The 18,408-nt window shown below is 47.1% G+C and overlaps 1 protein-coding gene across 4 annotated transcripts in view; it reads right to left on the minus strand.

Annotated features, from left to right (window-relative positions):
* Nucleotides 1-13,458: 13,458 nt before the first annotated feature.
* The window catches only part of CRYZL1 (crystallin zeta like 1), a 28,297-nt gene continuing 23,347 nt past the window's right edge, over nucleotides 13,459-18,408 (minus strand). For all 4 annotated transcript variants that reach the window (XM_073668363.1, XM_073668360.1, XM_073668362.1 and 1 more), the window contains exons 10-13: nucleotides 17,914-18,032; nucleotides 15,815-15,927; nucleotides 15,127-15,165; nucleotides 13,459-13,669 (exon numbers count right to left, since the gene is read on the minus strand). In XM_073668363.1, the coding sequence (XP_073524464.1) occupies nucleotides 13,570-13,669; nucleotides 15,127-15,165; nucleotides 15,815-15,927; nucleotides 17,914-18,032 (371 nt within the window). In that variant the 3' untranslated portion in view covers nucleotides 13,459-13,569. The remainder of the gene's footprint in view (nucleotides 13,670-15,126; nucleotides 15,166-15,814; nucleotides 15,928-17,913; nucleotides 18,033-18,408) is intronic.

The raw sequence follows: 18,408 nt of genomic DNA on the forward strand, positions 1-18,408 counted from the left end.
TGAGCATGGCAGGAAGGCTGACGTGTGGACCGGGTAGATAAGCAGGCTGATTCGGCAGATAGCCAGACGGGTGCTCCGGGTAGGCAAGCAGGCGGGCACGGCAGGTAACTAGCAGGTCCTCCAGGTAGGCTGGCTGGCAGGCACGACAGGTAACAGGCAGGTGCTCCAGATAAGCAGGCTGGCGAGCACAGCAGGTTACAGGCAGGTGCTCCTGGTAAGCAGGCTGGCGGGCACAACTGTAGACAGACTGGAGAACAGAACTGTTCTAGACCGACTTCACGCTGGGTCTTCTCCCTCCTGCCCTGCGCTTCCCCACTCTCAGTCCCGCTCGGGTGCTCTGATAATGGACAGAGGCGGTGCGGTGCAGTCATCCGAGTCTTTACTCACAGTTCTTTAGTTCCTCAGGGTGCACTGTCAGCTTACAGCCTCCCGCGTCGCGCTGCGCTCACCAGGCAGGGGTTCAGCTCTTCCTCAGGCAAATTAGGAGTACCTGACAAAACCCCACTTTCTCGTGTTCCTAGCCAGACCGACTTCACACTGGGTCTTTCTCCCTCCTGCCCTGCGCTGCCCACTCTCAATCATGCTCGGGTGCTCTGAAGTCCCTCCTGTCCGTCGGAGTTCACAGACCTGCTTGACCCTCACGGGGATTAGAATGCGGCTTACGATCCCTCTGTCTTCTGACAGATTTGGGGCGTACGGGTGCCGTCCTGCACTCGCCGTACCCCCTAGGATCCCTTCTTAGAACGGAGCCTACTCCCTGCTCCCCTCCGGGGCCTCCAGACCAGGCCCTACTTGCGGAGCAGAGCTCCTAATGAGACTCTGCTCCCAGACTGTTTTTCTGAACTGTCCTGAGCTGTTCTTCTGAACTGCTCTCCTCTCACTGACTAACCATTTTGTTCAGTCACCCTAAGATGGCTTCCCTATTTATATCTCCTACCAAAGTGCTTCCCCTAACTACTTCCTCCACCCACACCCACTACTGGTTCCCCCTACCTTTGGGTTCCCCCCACTCCAGCCAGGGTCAGGGCTCAGCAGGAACATACATTGCGTCTTGCCCTTCCAGCCGGCCTGGAGCAGTGTAGTGTTGGATGCAGGTGTTAGGGTTCCGGGCAGCACTCCCTCCTTACCTGAGAGGAGGAGATACCACACCTCAGGGTGAGGTGCAGTACCTCTGTGGCGACTGAACCCTCAGGGGCGCCACACTACAACGCCCAGCGCAATCAACAACCCCTACACTGCCCTGGAGCTATCTCTTCCTGTGGAGAGCCATACCATCCCTGCTGCAGTAACATCAGCTTCAGAGGACTGCTCCGCAGCGGCGGCTCCCTTTGGCCGCATTCCACAGGTGGCGTCACGAACACTTCCTAAACCTACAAACCCCTTACAAATATCAAGCCCCCTTTTTTGTTGACCGCCCTGGGCCACGGACCGGGCCAGCCGCCGTGATATCCCCCACCAGCATCCATAGGCCCAGCTGTCGAGTACCCCCCGGCCCTGGGGGTGCGTCATCTTCATTGGCTGTAAGCCATAATCATCAACATTAACAGAAATAAACACCTGAAATAGATCACTGTTTGTAATGACTCTATATAATATATGAGCTATACTTTTTGTATTGAAGATCTGACATAAATTTACTTTTTGATGATATTCTAATTTAGTGAGATGCACCTGTATATGTCGCGCCCTGCTGCGCACTTGTGCCACAGAACCCAGAAGGGTGCATGGATGGACTTCTCCACAAGAGGCCCTCACACATTCACACACCTCCACCCTACCACCTCAAACCAGCAGAGGGAGCCCGTTAGGGATATATATATGGAGGGTGGAGCCAGGCAGCTCAGTTTAGTTTAGTGTTCAGTCTGTGAGCAAAGAGCGTGCTGACGCTCAGAGAGCAGCGAAGAGCAACACGCTGCTGCGGTGCTTAGGCGAGCCAAGGCCTACAGCACGAGGTGAAGCCTAGTGAGGGCCCTGAGTGTGGCCGAAGGCGAGAGGAGAAGGAAGAAGTAGCGAGGGGGCAGAGGAGCGTACCAGGCTCACCCCAGATATACACCGGACACCGGGTCCGCGCCTACGGGGTCCCTTTATACCCAGTAGGAACCACTGGACACCTGGAAGACTACAGGTCCCAGGTTTACCAAACGCTGACTACAGTACCAGGGCTAGGAGTCACGGAGGCCCCAGCGTCCAGGGAGAGTGATCTCCAAGAGAAGGCCCTACCACCAGGTCAGCAGGTGCAAGAGAGAGACAGTAATCAAGCTAGGCCTAGCTCCAGGCAGGTCAGAAGCTTAGCAAGAGGAAGCAACTGATCAGGAGGCCCTACACCTGCTCACTGGGGAGAGTCCAAAAGTGCACCCTTCGCCCGGAGTACCCTGGACCGTGCCTGCATCATCACCAGTAAAGGTACAGCTTACCCCCGTGTGAGTGTCCGTCTTTCCTCCGGGACCGTCCTGCCGTCTCTCACCAGCATCCACCATCTACCCCTACACTGCCCTGGAGCTAGCTCTACCTGTGGAGAGCCACACCATCCCTGCCGCCGTAACACCAGCCCCAGAGGACTGCTCCGCAGCGGCGGCACCCCTTGGCCGCATTCCACAGGTGGCGTCATGAACTTACTATAAATCCCCTATAAATCATATCCCTTTTTGTTGACCGCCCTGGGTCACGGACCGGGCCAGCCACCGTGATATCTCCCCCCAGCAACGACCAGGCCCGGCTGCCGAGTACCCCACGGCCCAGGGGGCGCGTCATACACATATACCCCAGTATGGTCACTGCCAGCTTCAAAAAGAGTTTGAAGTGTCAGCTCTTTCTCCCTTCTGGAGATGTCTAATGGATTTTAATTTTTCTCTATGACACCTCCCCTTTATTAGAAGTGGCACAGATTTACAGATCGTCACGGCACAGCCTCCCTGGACCCCACAATACCCTCTCCTTCTTGGACTTGGAGATGGGCTTCTCTGTGAGGTCACTCAGTGCCTCCAGACTGGCATCTGTGGGTAGTGCAGTCTGAAACTCCTGGCCAGAGGTAGCCAGAGATGACGTTAAGGCCGAAACCTCACAGGAACCCTTTGGTACCGGCTTTAGGGCAGTAACTGGTCCTGTTATCCCGCTGGATGGGGGTCCAGAAGGCAGCACATTACTTGTGTTCTGGGCTCTCTGACTGCTGACTGACAGCGACTATGTAGGCTGTCTCCCCAGGGAATAACAACACTTTCTCATCAGCCTAACACACTGGGGATACCACTTTCCTACCACCATGCCAGGCTGTGGGACACCCTTTCAAACCATTCTGATAGGCTGTGGATACTACTTTCCCACCACCCTAACAGACTGAGGATACAACTTTCACACCATCCTGACAGGCTGTGGGTACTGCTTTCCCATCATCCTGACAAATTGGGGATACTACTTTCCCACCACCCTGATAGGCAGTGAGACACACTTTCCCACCATTCTGACAGACTGTGGGTAACTTTTTTTCCTCACCCTGACTGTCTGTTGGACACACTTTCCCACCATCCGGACAGGCCGTGGATAAAACTTTCCCACCATCCTGACAGGCTATGGGTACTGCTTTCCGATTATCCTGACAAACTGGGGATACTACTTTCCCACCACCCTTACAGGGTGTGGGACACACTTTCCTACTACCCTGATAGACTGTGTATAACACTTTTCCCTCACCCTGACCGGCTGTGGGACACACTTTCCCGCCATTCGGACAGGCTGGGGATAAAACGTTCCCTGCCTCCGTCACCTCAGGAGCAGTGCTAATCATGGGGCATCTACAATCGGCCATGTCACAGTCTGTCGTGACACTGGTCAGCTGGACGGGACCATCTGCTTCCTGATCCCCGTGCCTGTCACCATTGTCCCTAGCACTGATTCTCACTCCTTTTAGGAGATCCTCAGCAACATCACCCCGCAGCGTAACATGGCTGAGTTCTCCTGTACCACGAGACATATTATCATTATGCATGACATTGACATTCACATTAACGAAGTTTGAAACACATGAAGTACCAGAGCTGGGATAGTTGTCAGGAGCATATTGAGCGAGCAACCGTCCCAGATCAGAACATTTGTGGGGAGGTTCTCGGACACCCCCACTTCCCTTAACCCCCTCCCAGCACTCCAATCCAGGAAAACCTGGGCCATCAGTAAGGGACGGAGAACACCCTGTGACAAAGTCACTGGCAAAGTACTAGAGGGGAGATGTGTAGCACTGAGGTTGTTAGCTTCAGTAATAAACCTAGGAAAAATGATCCAGCACACAAACTGGTGAGAAGGGTTAATCAGCCATGTTTAGTGCTAGGATGATTGAACATCTGCAGAGTGGGAGGATTCCAGAGGACAAATACCCAGCCTTCTAGAGCAGGGTTCCCCAACTCCAGTCCTCAAGGCCCACCAACAGGTCATGTTTTCAGGATTTCCTTAGTATTACACAGGTGATAATTCCATCACCTGTGCAATACTAAGGAAATCCTGAAAACATGACCTGTTGGTGGGCCTTGAGGACTGGAGTTGGGGAACCCTGTTCTAGAGCATTCAGTGTGGGGTGGGCCTGGAGGTTTGACAAGGTTTGTCATGTGAAAGAAATCTAAACCTTGTGTTGTTTTTTCCTGAGGCGGGCAGTTATTCGTAGCAACACGGACTGTGCCATATGTGACATGCAGAAGTAGTGCTGTTGCAGAGTATGATATGTTGCTTTAAAAGCATTCAGCAACTATTAGAAGTAACACAAGCACATGAGACAGGAAGTGTTGTGCTCCAGAAGCATCCAGCAACTAGAGGGTTTAACGCAGTCACAGGAGAAGGGGAGTGTTTTAGCAGAGCCCCAGGGGGATTGTGGGGAAGTTGTTTACTGTCTGGCTGGAGCCGAAGAGAAAGGTGGTGTGTGTGTTCTGCATCTGACAGAAGCGCGCCCGCAAGTGAAAAGGATTCAAGTCAGGAGTGAAGCTAAGCACAGGTCAGGTAGAGTTCCTGAACTAGCAGTGCAGAGTATTGTCAAGCAGAAAGATAAGGACTGTAAGAAATGGTGTTACAGGGATCATCTCCCTCAGCAAACCCTCCCCCCTCCTCCATCTCACTGTACTGTAAAGAATGCTGTGTTCATTAATGTGCCTTTGCATTAGAACTGTGCTGTCCTGTACTACTGGGAAGACTGTGAACTGCTGTGCTGCTAAGGAAACTGTACTGTTTGTCACTGGAGCCTGTTGCTGATAAGACTTAACTTGCACTGGCTGTGCGGCTTCTTATTAAATGCTACTGTTCTACTGTTTATGAGGACTCTTGTCAAGTGTGTCTGGTCAGCAAGTGAAACAACCTACGTGTCTGTGCCTGAGGGTCAATACCCCTATTTGCCTGAAAGAAGCTGCAGCACATGGTCTATGGTCGCCCTGAGTAACGGTTCCCCCAGGATTCCAAAGAATTCATGTAACCTGTCTCGCCCCTATCTGAACTTAGCGGCGTGCGTGTAACATTGGTGGCCCATACGGGGAGTCCTGAGCAGGAATTAGTGTATAGAGGGAGAAGAGGAAAAGAGTCTGGAAAAACACAGCAGCACAGCACCTCAACTCAACTCTACTACACCAGTTAAAGGGGACCAGCCCTAAAGAAAACTCACTAGCAGCAATGGATAAGAATACAAATGGACAGAATTAGTGAGCTGCTTCTTCAGTTAACCTGTGAAGAATTTAGAGTAAAGAAAGCACAGAATACAATGGACCTAAAAAAAGTCAAGGTAGGCTGGCGCCCAGCCATCATCCCTGCAAACCAAATGGGGGGGTGAGGTGTGGAGTTCGGGTAGAACCAGGAAGAAAAGTCCAGAAAAGACAGTTTGTGCCAAAAGACTCCTCAGAACTTCCAGAAGGCCTAGTTCAAGGTGAGACTGTTCTTACGATTCCTACTGGTGGGTTTGTTCGAGTGACAGTACCGGTGATGAATACTACGAGACACGAAATTAGACTGGATCCAAAGACTGTGTTAGGTCACATTGAAACCGTTAAAACGGTATATCCAGCCAGTGTGAGACCCTCCCAGGGGTTTACAGTGAATTCAGTCTCCCTACCAAGAAACAAGAGTTGCCCAGGGGAAGAAATTGCACGACCCACCTCGGAGTCCTGGGATCCCCCAGTACCCCTGGAACACTTGTGTGCTGAAGATCGAGCGGTAGCAAAACAGATTTTGAGAGAAGAGTGTCATGCATTCTCCAAAGATGACTCTGATATAGGCTGTATCCCATAATTGCAGTTGAAAATCAATTTGAAAGACAAAACCAGAAGTTACATGTCTGTGCCGAAACCATTACACCGTGAAGTGAAAGAGTATTTACAAGACCTAATCAACAGAGGTTGGGTCCGAAAGTCGAAGTCGTCTTATTCCTCTCCTATTGTTTGTGTTAGGAAGAAGGACGGTACGGTGAGACTCTGCTGTGATTACGGGGAAATAAACCGAAAGTCAGTACATGATCGGCACCCAATACCAAAAATCCAAGATGTGCTGGATAGCCTATCAGGAAGTACCTGGTTCTCTGTCCTCGATCAGGGTAAGGCATACCACCAAGGGTTTGTCGAAGAGTCCAGTAGACCCTTGACAGCATTCATCACACCGTGGGGATTATATGAGTGGATCCGCATACCGTTTGGGCTCAGTTCAGCTCCAGCAGAATTCCAGAGGAGCATGGAGACATGTTTAGAAGGATTGAGGGACGATATCTGCCAGCCGTACTTGGATGACTATGTGGTACACAGCAAAACCTTCCGGGAGCATGTTGAACACATGAGGACCGTATTAAAACACGGAGTTAAGTTGACCCCAAAGAAGTGTGAACTGTTCAAAAGGCAAGTCCGATTTCTAGGGAAAATTGTGTCTGGAGAAGGCTATACCATGGACCCAGCAGAAATCGCTCCGGTACTGGCCTTAAAAGACAAGCGGCCCTCTACCGTCGGGGAGTTGAGGCAGATATTAAGATTCCTCTCCTACTATCGTACTTATGGTTCCCCCAGGACTCCAAAGAATTCATGTAACCTGTTTCGCCCCTATCTGAACTTAGCGGCGTGTGAGTAACACATACATAATGTTTTGTGTTTCCTGTTAGGCTGGGAAGGCCGTGTTTGTTTTGCTAACGTTGCCATGGTTAATGCAGTACTCTTAATAAACCAGTGGAATATTTAAAGAGACAATGTTCCTGTATGTGCAGACGCGTGAACCAATCTACCACAGTTGGTGCTAGAAGTGCGGCAAGATCCCCAGGAAGCAAGTGTGACGGCTGTGGACAACTGCATGTCCTGGGTGAAGGCGGCTGTAAGGATGGAACAGCGGTCAGGCAAAATGGAGGCGCTGATCAAGCACCTGGTCCAAAGCCAACACCAACAGCACCTGCAACAGCTTCAGCAGCACCGGGAGCAGCAGAAGCTACAGCAGCAACGGCTGGCACAACAGTAGAAAAGTAAGCTGCTGATGCAAGAGCTCCAGTAGCAGCAACGGTACCAGCAACAGAGCCAACAACAGCAGCAGCAGATTGATTTACTCACAGACGCAGTTCGTGGCACTGCAGCAGCTCCGATCCCAACGTCAGCTGGTGATTTCTCTGTCCGGAAGGCGGTGAGGAGAGCCTTGCAGAAGATGACCCCAGGTGACGACACAGAGTCCTTTTTAACAGTTTTTGAAAGGGTCGCCGATAGGGCGAAACTTCCACCAGAGCAGTGGGCAGAAGTCCTGGCGCCCTACTTAACGGGGGAGCCACAAAAGGCCTACTATGATTTAGCCTAACAGGATAAGATACAATATGAAAAACTGAAAACGGAAATTTTGGCGCGCTTGTCCTTCAGGGCACAACGGGTCCCCCTCGCTCCCAAATATTTGATCTGCTACACCTTGTCCAAAAGTGGCTACAGCAGGAGTCCTCTACACTAGCGCAGATGGTGGCATGAGTTGTAATGGACCGGTTTGTGGACTCCCTTCCGAACCCGATGCAGACTTAGGTTGCCCAGGGAGAGCCCTGGAACACCGATGACTTGGTTGGACTGGTCGAAAGGTATCATGGGGTCGACGGGACCTTGGGGAGGCAACCCACTCCATATTGGGGGTGGGGGGAGGTTAAAAAGGGGGTTGGGCATCCAAAGTCCAAGTGGGTGGCGGAGGTCATGCCAAGGGCCTCATCGGGGGATGTAATTTGGTGGAGATGTTACGGCTCAGGTCATATAGCAGCCCATTGTCCCCTGACCACCGAGCAAATGGACTGTAGCATGGGATGCCGGTGTTCATTCTACGCCTATCCAGCTGGCAGTATGGACTGTCCACCTCGCAAGGGGCCCCAAGTTTGTCCTGTAAAAGTGAATGGCCTGCAAATGACTAGATTACTGGACTCAGGGAGTTTGGTGACTCTCTTGAGGGCTACACCCTCTCTAATTGATCTCTGGGAAGAAGGTCCGCTGAATTCACGGGGATGCTGAAGACCATCCGGTGGCCAGAGTGGTCATTGAGACAGCCCAAGATACTGAGTCCCATGAGGTCGGCATAGTCCCGGATTTATTGCACCCAATTATCATAGGTTGGGACTTTGTGTTGTTTTTGGACGTTTGTGGGAGGGGCGGAGACCACTATTGTACGGGTAAGAAACAGGTTGGCCCTAAAAAAGTCTCACCAACCCCAGAGTTTGACGGGTTTCCCTTCTGTGTAATGGGAGAAGAGGAGAAATTAGTATTCCCTGAGGCAGACATTCCTGAGATAGGGGTGACCAGAGAAAATTAAATTTTAGGGACCTATCTCTAAAAAAAAGTGTTCAATAAGGTAACCGTCATAAATGGCATAGCACAGGAGTTGGAGGCTGACACCAGGTTTCCCTATTTCATGTTGAGTGGGGACTTATTGTACTGAGTTACTAAGGTGAGGAAGGAGATAGTGTAGCAATTGTTGGTACCAGAGCCCTATAGACAAAGGGTGTTGGACAGGGTCCATTCACATGTCTTAGGTGGCCATCTGGGGGTTGACAAAACTCAAGAAGGGGTCATGCAGAGGTTCTGTTGGCCCAGATGTCACAGAGAAATCCTAAGATATTTCAAGTCCTGTCCCACCTGCCGGTTAACCGCTACCACATCTCACTCTCAAAATCCTCTCATGCCGATATCCATCAAGGCAGGGCAACAGAGGGACGCCGTTGAAACTCCATGTTGGCTGGACAAGCCAGATGGGGACATTGAGGATGTCACAATGGCACAGACACTGTCACTGGCCCAGAAATAACAGTGCCAAGAACTGCTCCAGCAGAACAGGGACCCGTTTTTGGAGTTGCCAGGATGTACGCAGATGGTTGAACATGAAAGCCTGATGGAACCACATGTGCCGTATATGTGCCGAACAGTCGTAAAGAATCCCCGAAGCCCACCATGAGGTGATTTCAAAGGAGGTGAGGAAAAAGTTGACCCAATGCGTCATCAAGGAGTCAAAGAGCAACGGGTCCAGACCCCCTTTCCTTATGCGGCAGCCTGGGGGAGAATCACGTTTCTGCAACAACCACAGGAAACTAAATGTGGTGTCAAAATGTGATGTGTATCTGATGTCCCGCATCAATGATCTCAGAGAGAAGCTAAGGTCAGCTAGATACATCACCACCCTTGACCTAACGAAAAGGGTATTGGCAAAGTGCAAAGTAGAAGATGGCCTCTTCTACACCTGAATGTTGCTTCCAGTATACCAGAGTTCCGTTCTGGCTGCAAGGAGACCCAGCTACCTTCCAGAGGGCCATGGACTGGATCTTAGCCCCTCCCAAAAAATATGCCGCAGTTTACCTCGACAACATTGTGATATTCAGCCCGGATTTGGGAAGTCACCTGCAGAAGGTCCAGGTCGTGCTGCATGTGCTGAGGAAGTGGGGGTCTACCATAAACCCAAAGAAGTGTGCCATGGAGAAAAAAAAGGGAAAATACTACATCGTCGGAAGAGGCGAAGTAAAGCTGCAAGTAAATAAGGTGGAGGAAATCCAAAATTGGCGAAAACGGTCTCCAAGAAACAGGTTTGGACATTTCTAGGAATGGTGGGATACTATCATCGGTGTATCCTTAATTTCACCATGACAGCCATACCCCTGACCGACCTTCTTGAGGGCACGAAGACGTCAATGGCCAAATGGTCTCTTGAAGCAGAGATGGCGTTCCAAGAGTTGAAACTCAGGGCTACAGGAATTGTAGAACAACAGCCTAAGAAGCTGCACAACAAGGCAGATGCCCTGTCTAGACTTCCCTGTTTGGTGACTGAAGGTGCCAAAACCCCCGGCTTTAGGAAGAGGAGGGGGGTATTTGTGACAGTACTAGAGGGGAGATGTTCACAAAAAGAACAGATGCACCAGGCCCCTGGGTCCAGGGCGTGGGGTTCCTCTTCTGCCTCTCCGGGCAGGTGAGGCTCATGTGACCAGTTCGGTCGCAGATATAGCACCAGTGGGAGTCTGATGCAGGGTGCTAACCCCTTTCCAGCTCGCGACGGCTGACTTCCGCGCCTCAGGTATATGGTTGGCCTCATAGGTATCTGCAATCTGTGCGGCCTTGACACCTCCACAGGGCAAAGTTGAAGAAATTGGTCTTTCACCATCAGGTCTCTCAGTTCCTCGAAGGTGGTAACCAATAGTCCCTGGAACCACTGCTTGAAGTTGGCCCTAAGCCTGTCCACCACATCACCGTAGCTGTCGTGATGTTCACGTTGGAGGATCCAGAACTTTTTTCTGTACACCTCAGGAGTTAGCTGATATTTCCTGATCAGGGCCTTTTTGATGGCCTCATAATCTCCATCATGTTCTCGAGGGAGAGAGGCGAACACCTCTGGAGGTTTGCCTCATAGCCCTGTGGTTAAATATCGGGTCCACTGGTCATCAGGCAGCTCGTACTGTCTGCAGGCCTTTTCAACCCCCATCAAAAATGTGTCCAGATCCGCATCCTTATCCATGACAGGAAAATGCTCAAGACGGGGTTTAAAGATTTTGGTATTACTGGACTCACTGTTCAGTAGGGTAGATGGCTCCTACTGGGGTCGGGCTAACGCGAACTAGTGGTCTTCATCAGCCTGTCACTCTTGTGCCTCTTGCTCGGCCTGACAAGGCTTGACGCTCAGCAGCCTCTCGCTTGGCCTGACGCTCGGCTCACTTTTGGAATTGTTGAATCAGATTGAGTCATCCCTCACGATCGTCTGCGTCAAGTTGCAGTAAGGCCATATGTAGTTGGGGGTTCCCACTACCCTGGGTGTGGATGTGGCTATGCCTTGGCTTGCCTCACTTTCAACAGGGCTTGAGTGATGGATTTGCTCTGTGTCCTGTTGCACCAGTGCAGTGGGCATTTGCTGCCTGTTTTTGCCAGTAAAGTCAATCTGTCTGACCATACAGATGGCAGCAGGAGCCTCCTTTTTCATCTGGTTGTACCAGGCCTTCTCAACTGTAGCCATGCTTGGCAAATAAAAGATAGGACAGAAAAACAAGAGAGGTGAGAGGGATGTAACTGCTACATGTACAGTATTGTTCCAGGTAAAAAAAATAAAACATGTAGTCTGATCCTCACAATGACCATGCAAGTTTTTAGTGACAGGGATGATTGCTCAATCCAGCCACTAATGCTCTGTAATATCCCACTGCTACCACCAATATTTCAAGGATACATAGCCTTTGGGGTGGGGGGGGGGTCGCACAGAACCCACCACTGTTACCACTTTGTCAAAGATGACACCAAAGAGATCCCACAGATCCCACCAGTTGTCAGGGAACTGCAACTCGGCTACCTCCAATTGTCATGACAATTACGCCATTGGCTGATGGACAAGACCGCGGCTGCTTTCACTACTAGGCTGATTACTGAAAATTACTAAACCTGGTCACGGAAATGGCTCAGAGCTTAGCGGAGGGAGGCACTCCGATTGGAAAACAGACAGAACATACAGTAAGCTGTACCTTCCAAGTACTGACATCCAAACCCAACTACCGCTTTTTATTAGCTCAAGGTTACACCTACACTCCTCCCCTTGATGAGCTCATTTAGGGGCTGATTGTGGGATGTGCTCAGCCCTTCAGAATTTTATGAGATCCACAAACTTACAGGGTATCTTTGCACCTGGAGGTCGCAGACGGTAGATATTGTTATGTTTCTTAATGCCATTTTATCTTTCGATAGATATGAAATATGGCAGGTATAGCATTGGCTATCGGAGCGTTATTAAGTTGGAGGGGTTCTAATGGCCCTACAGTGATGTGAGTGAATGCCTTCTATTCGTCCCATCACTTACATTTTCAGTGTATCTGCCATATATAATCAGATTGATGTAAAACCCCAATATTCATATCTTAACATCGGAGGTCTGGGTGGCTGTTCCCACAATAGACCTCTGATGTAATTACCTGGTCACTGCAGGAGGTCTCTGCTTCAAAAGAGAGGTTAAAGCTTTTCCGGTATTTTTAATTACCTCATTTCCCTTGTTAGAATTAGTTTCTTTCTCCCTTCCCCAAATGTTCAATGTGAGGCCTACTTCAAAAGAAGTTTGAAGCGTAAGCTCTTTCTCACTTCTGGATTTAAATTTTTCTCTCCGACAGGGAGGAAAAAACGAAAATGAGAAAAACAGAAAAGAGCCCGGGAGCTCTAAAAGCAACAATTTTTTTTATTGTGACTTCATTAAAATAATAAAATGGGCATAAAAATATGACACGTTTCGAGTCTACGATTAAGAGTCAGCCAGACTCGAAACATGTCAAATATTTTGCCCATGCTATATTTTAATGACATGACAAATAATTTTTGCTTCTAATTCTTGTTGTTGGATTAAAAAAAACTTTTTCATTACTGCAAAGAAGTGGATCTCTAGAGTGTCAGCCTATTTGGAGTAAAAAAAATTTCAGAATGTAATTAGAGAATGCCAAGGATAGTAGAAAAAAATGTAAATGATTTTATAAATATGTTTAAACACAAGAAGTTGATTTAAAAGAAATGTTGGAAAATATCTAATTTTTTCAAAGGGGTAATTCCATCTTATAAAGTAATGGTCAATCGTTAACATATGCCATCACATAATGATCTACGGGTGTCTGGCCTATAGAGTCTGCACTGATTTTGAGAATTCAGGGTCCACAGCATTGACTCAGTGCCGCAAACCTTTGCCGTTTTTCCCTATACATGAGCTCCAGACCATCCAGCAGTGCCGGGAGCTGCAGCTGACCATTTCTTCTTGAATGGGCTATTCTGCAGTTCTATGTACAGGTGGGCCAGGAGCTCAAGAGCAGAGAAAGGAGCGAACACAGAGCTACACTAGAGCTTAGTGCTCTTCAGTCTCAGGATTAGTGGGGGTCTAAAGGTCAGATTTCTAACAATCATAGGGATGGCAAATCCTAACGAGATGGAAAATCCCCTTTAAGCCACATTTCTTAGCAATATATGAGCTACAAAACTTAATTTTACCAGTAAAAAGCCACGCAATTTGTTTAAACCATCTGTTATTTTATTAAATGAACATATACATCACCAACTTACAAAATGCTATTAGATTAACTACTGTGTAAATTATGGGCGCTTGAACTTTTCTATGGCCAAATTAGCATTCTCATAATTGAACAACCAGCCGTTTATTTACTTCTTTCCTTTGGACCATTTCCATGAACACTTTAGCTTCATACATTGGGACAGGTTCATCCAGATAAGGCCTGAAATAAAAAATTAACATATGAAGTAAATAGGTGTGGAGATATACGTGTACATATATGAAGTCAGTCATAGGGCCCATAGCAAAAAAGAATCTGTTTAAATTCCCCTACTACTTCATCTTTATTAATATAAATATCAATTATGTTGTCGGGGTAATATCTACCATCTGTCGAATTCTGTATGAAATGATTACAAAAGATATAGACAGATATATTATGGAGAGGAGGGGAGGTAATGATCGTTGTAAACTTCTAAATTGGACATGAAGGCATTCTCATAATCTGGGGTCAAACTCGTACCCATTGTGGTTCTCAGAGACAGCATATTGTATTTTGAAGATTAATTTTACTTGCAATGTTAAACAGCTGTTTAAGAATTTGCTTTACTCATTCGGTGTGGTTTTCCTGGTTTGATAAATTCTATAATTTTGGGAACCTACAAGCACATGGTGTTGAATCCTTAAGTGGGTAAACCTGTATGCAATGAATTCCACTAAGTGGAGAATGCAGGTAGCTTTATGGATAACGGCACCACGCCAAAACACTCAGATTTCAGGGCGAGCGCCACTTGCCATGAAGTCCCTGCCCTAACACGATGACCTGATATGCTACTTTAGGCCTGCTGGAACACACACAGGAGGTGCAATCACATCACCACATTGCTCCCTCCACCTGCACATGGACTTAACGGTGCAGTAATGCCTTATATGATCTACAGTCTATCACTTTATGACGGTAATATTGTTCTTTGTCATTTCATACAATGGTTTTTATTCAGTAACAGCAGTGCCATCTGCCGAGGTGCCCACTATAGTTATGGTGCGCTTCTGTAGTTGTAAACATACGTGAGTTGGGAGCCCACTTTGAAGTTTGTGGCCCTCACACCATCATGAGCTTCTAGCTACTCCTCACAGGTCCAGCAGGGCTACTAATCGCAAATATCACCATATAATTGTTAGAACCCTCCTGTTAGTTTTTTCCATCTTGTGTTTTGCAGTCACGTGACCATCTGCCTTTATATTCCAGCTCCGCTCTTCTGGCTTTGCTGGACTTCAGTGTTCTACTGTCTCTCTAGCCTGGTGCTTCGGTGCCTTTCTCTGTCAGTTTGCTTGGTCCTCTGGGACCTCTAGTACTTTTTGTCAGTTTGTCCTTTTTGCTCTGCAACAACTTCTGTTAGGAGGTGTCCCATTTTTGTCCCAGTCCTTAGTTCTTTTAGGGACCCCTCCCTTAATTCTATAGGTCTTCGTTCAGACTAGCCGAGGACTAAGGCGGGTCTGTTCACTAGGAACAGGCAGCCCGCTACATCGTAGGGATTCAGCTTAGTCTTACTGTAGGGAAAGCTTTCCCCTATCTTTCCTTAGTTCTTGTTGCAGATCATAACAATAATCCAAGCCCAACTCTTCTACAGAAGTCATTAGAAAATTACCAAAAATGGACAATATACCGAATTTTCTTACCTGAATATTCCACCCCCCAATTTGTCCATAATATCTTTTAGGATATGTGAGGGATACAGTTAAGGGTTTACTTGATTTTGTACAGAATTAACATAACATGGTGGTGGCCTCAAAGAGGACCTGCCACTTACCGTAAAATAAGTATTTTGCTTTTTACCTGCTGTGAATGCCGCTATTTTCCTGACTCTGGCGTTTTTCTTTCTTTTCCTCTTCCCTGTATATAAATCTAGTCTGGTTAGCCAAGTGGCGTCTTCTTGAGGACCACACCTAGGTGCTTTACAAGGCTAGATTTATATACAAGGAAGGGGAGGCCATATCTCAGGAATGGAGTGGTGCAGGATCAAAAAGAAAAAAAAAACAAAAAACAAAAAAAACACCAGATTCAGAATAATTGCAGCACTTTACACCAATTAAAAAAAAAAAGTCCGTACTTCCCACATACACTGGAACTCACTTCCCCAACTAATTAGATAATTTCCAAGCATCCCGATCTTCTAAAGCAACCTTACAAGAAAAACTTACGTCCGGCAATAGAGTACAGTATGAGCAGCTTCTACCTTCACCTGCACGGAAATGTCATTCTCTCCAGCAGGGTCCTCTCCCCTTTAATCTCAGGTTTATCATACTTGTTTATTGTGCATGTATCAGAAAATCTATCACAAAAACACAGATCATTGTACATTATAAAAGGATATGAAGATATTTTCCTTGCTGAGAACTTGACAGGTTCCAGGTTTCCTCATTGAGGTATGAAAGTGACGCACCTTTAAGGAAGAGAATATTGCTGTCCGGTGGATCAAGCTGAAATCAAATGGAAAAAAAACCAAACACTTAACAAGTCTGATGAAGCTTGTAGTTCCAGGATCATTATTCTGAAATGTACCGGGGTCAGACCCCCAATATAACGTTTTTTGTTTTTTTTCTCATGGGGCTGGGTGGCCATTGCGATGCAGGGGAGACAGACTGGGTCATCTTCACATGACAAATGGCTGCGTTTTTTACATACGAGGTTCTGAAAAAAAAAGGAATCTGGAATTTTCCATCTATCCATTTCTTTATTAAAGGGTCATTCCCAAAAGCATAATGTAGTCTCAGTTTTCTCAAGATGCTGAATTATGTGTGCCAATCTATTAAATCTTCACTAATTTTTAGCTATCACCCCCAGCCCCAGTCATGACCCGACCCCAGGGTTCTCTTTAACCTTCCATTACTGCTGGATCTATCCTCCAGCAGTACTTATGCAGTCGGCCGTGTATGATCAGATGGACCCAATGGCTCCGTATATATGAAACATCCGACAGCTGGTTTGCAGCACAGCTCTGCTACGCTATGCTGAAGATCCCACGGATATCTGCTGCAATTTGCAGCTAATGACCCGTCTAATTCATGAAAAAAAGATGCACCTAATGACCCAGTCTAATAAAACATCCCCCAGATATTCTCACGGCATCCCCATGCTCCCGACAGCCGAGTTGCAGCACAGATCAGCTGCGCTATGCTGAAGATCCCACTGATACCAGATAACATTTGCACCTAATGACCCTGTCTAATAAATGAAAAAAAAAAGATGCACCTAATGACCCTGTTTAATAAAACATCTCCCAGACACTTTCATGGAATCCTCATGGCGCAGACATCTGGGATGTACCACAGCTCAGCTATGCTATGCTCTACATGCAGGGGCGATCATGATCACGCACTGAAAATTCCCATGAACCACCAATATAATGTGGTTTCGGGAGCTTCTAGCTATGCCTCCCTGTTTAATATCTTTCTGTACATCTCTTATGTCTATACACAATATATTTCTGATATTTTCCACAATGTCAACTTCACTCGTCTGTGCAACTACATAAGGCACCTACGGAAAAATTCTAAAATTGTAAGGCTACGTTCACACGTTGTGTGCTCGCTGCATTTGTTATGCAAATTAAAAGCTGCTTTTTACAGTAGCAGCAAAAGCTATGAAATTTCAGAAATCTCATGCACACACGGGTTTTTTCCTGACCAAATTGGAAAACTGCTGCTTTTTTGAAAACTCACACTTTTCAGCTTTTTTTGCAGAGTTTTTTTTTTTCACCCATAGAAAGCAATGAGTAAGTGCAAAAATGCCCCAAAAAAAATAGATCAGTTTTTGCAGCATTTTTAATGAAATAAGAAAAAAAAAAAAACACGTACAGCAGGATGTGAAACCCACTTATTTTTGTGATTTTTCCAAGTATAAACCAAAATGTCTTGGTCTCCTCACCTGAGCAGGAATCTTACTATTCAGACAGTTTAATGATATGTGTGAAAGTAAAAGCCTGAGCAACTCCATTCTCTGCCAATGACTTATGCAAACTATGCCTGACCAATACACCTCCCCCCGCTGTTTTTACATTTGCAATTGTGTATTTTTTCATAAATTTTTTTTTTTTTGTTCAGAAGAGTCACTATTGTTTCAGATATATATATAAAAAATTCCACTAAATAATTTGATCAAATTGTCCTTTTTTTCCCAAAAATGTTTCATGGTTTCACATATATGTCTTACACTGGTGGCCTAACACCTTGCGTTGTTCATAATTGTACGGTGGAAGCAAAGCTGAAGTTTGGGATCTTGACAAACGTAGCAAAAAAGCCAGCAAAACCTGCTTTTTTTGTCTGCAGCTTTTTTACTGCCAAGAGGTCAGGTTTTGGCTGCAGAAAAAAAAAAAGCAGCAAAAAAGCAAAAGTATGAACATAGCCTAAATCCTTTTAAATAAAAATAAAAATTTTGCACTGAGAATTACTTGTGATAGTTTGTACCTGAAGATGTTGCTCTCTCGTTACCCAGTGGCTTCCGACAGCGAGAAGAGAGAGGATTTCATGTTTGTGCGGCAGAAGCGATGGTTTTGTAATGGAGCCTCCGGTGTTGTACATTATCACTGGGAAAAGAGAAATGCCTCCAATTACAGATGTACAATCTGCACTGACACTGACGCTTTTCTTCCTGACTCGCCCAGGAGGATCACTCTCAGCGGAGCAGCCGCTCTCTCCCCCTGTATGTCATGTGCACTGGCTCCATTGCCTTATACATGCACACGGTGTCTGCACCTCCTGTCGGCAGTATACAGTCCTGACTTATCTGTCTGACAGTGGCCAATCTTCATGGATGCTGTGGCCAGAGCCGGCTCCGGGATGACGTTTGCCCCTTGAGTCCCACCCAGTGCACCAATCTTGCTTTTACTATGTTTTATTAACATATAGAGTTGTATCAGGTCTTGTTTTTGTTTTTTTTTGCAGTTTTTATCATCACCATTT

Source organism: Phyllobates terribilis, unplaced genomic scaffold, assembly GCF_046119375.1.
Source record: "Phyllobates terribilis strain yellow unplaced genomic scaffold, ASM4611937v1 Scaffold_2__4_contigs__length_985480577, whole genome shotgun sequence".
Lineage (NCBI taxonomy): Eukaryota > Metazoa > Chordata > Amphibia > Anura > Dendrobatidae > Phyllobates > Phyllobates terribilis.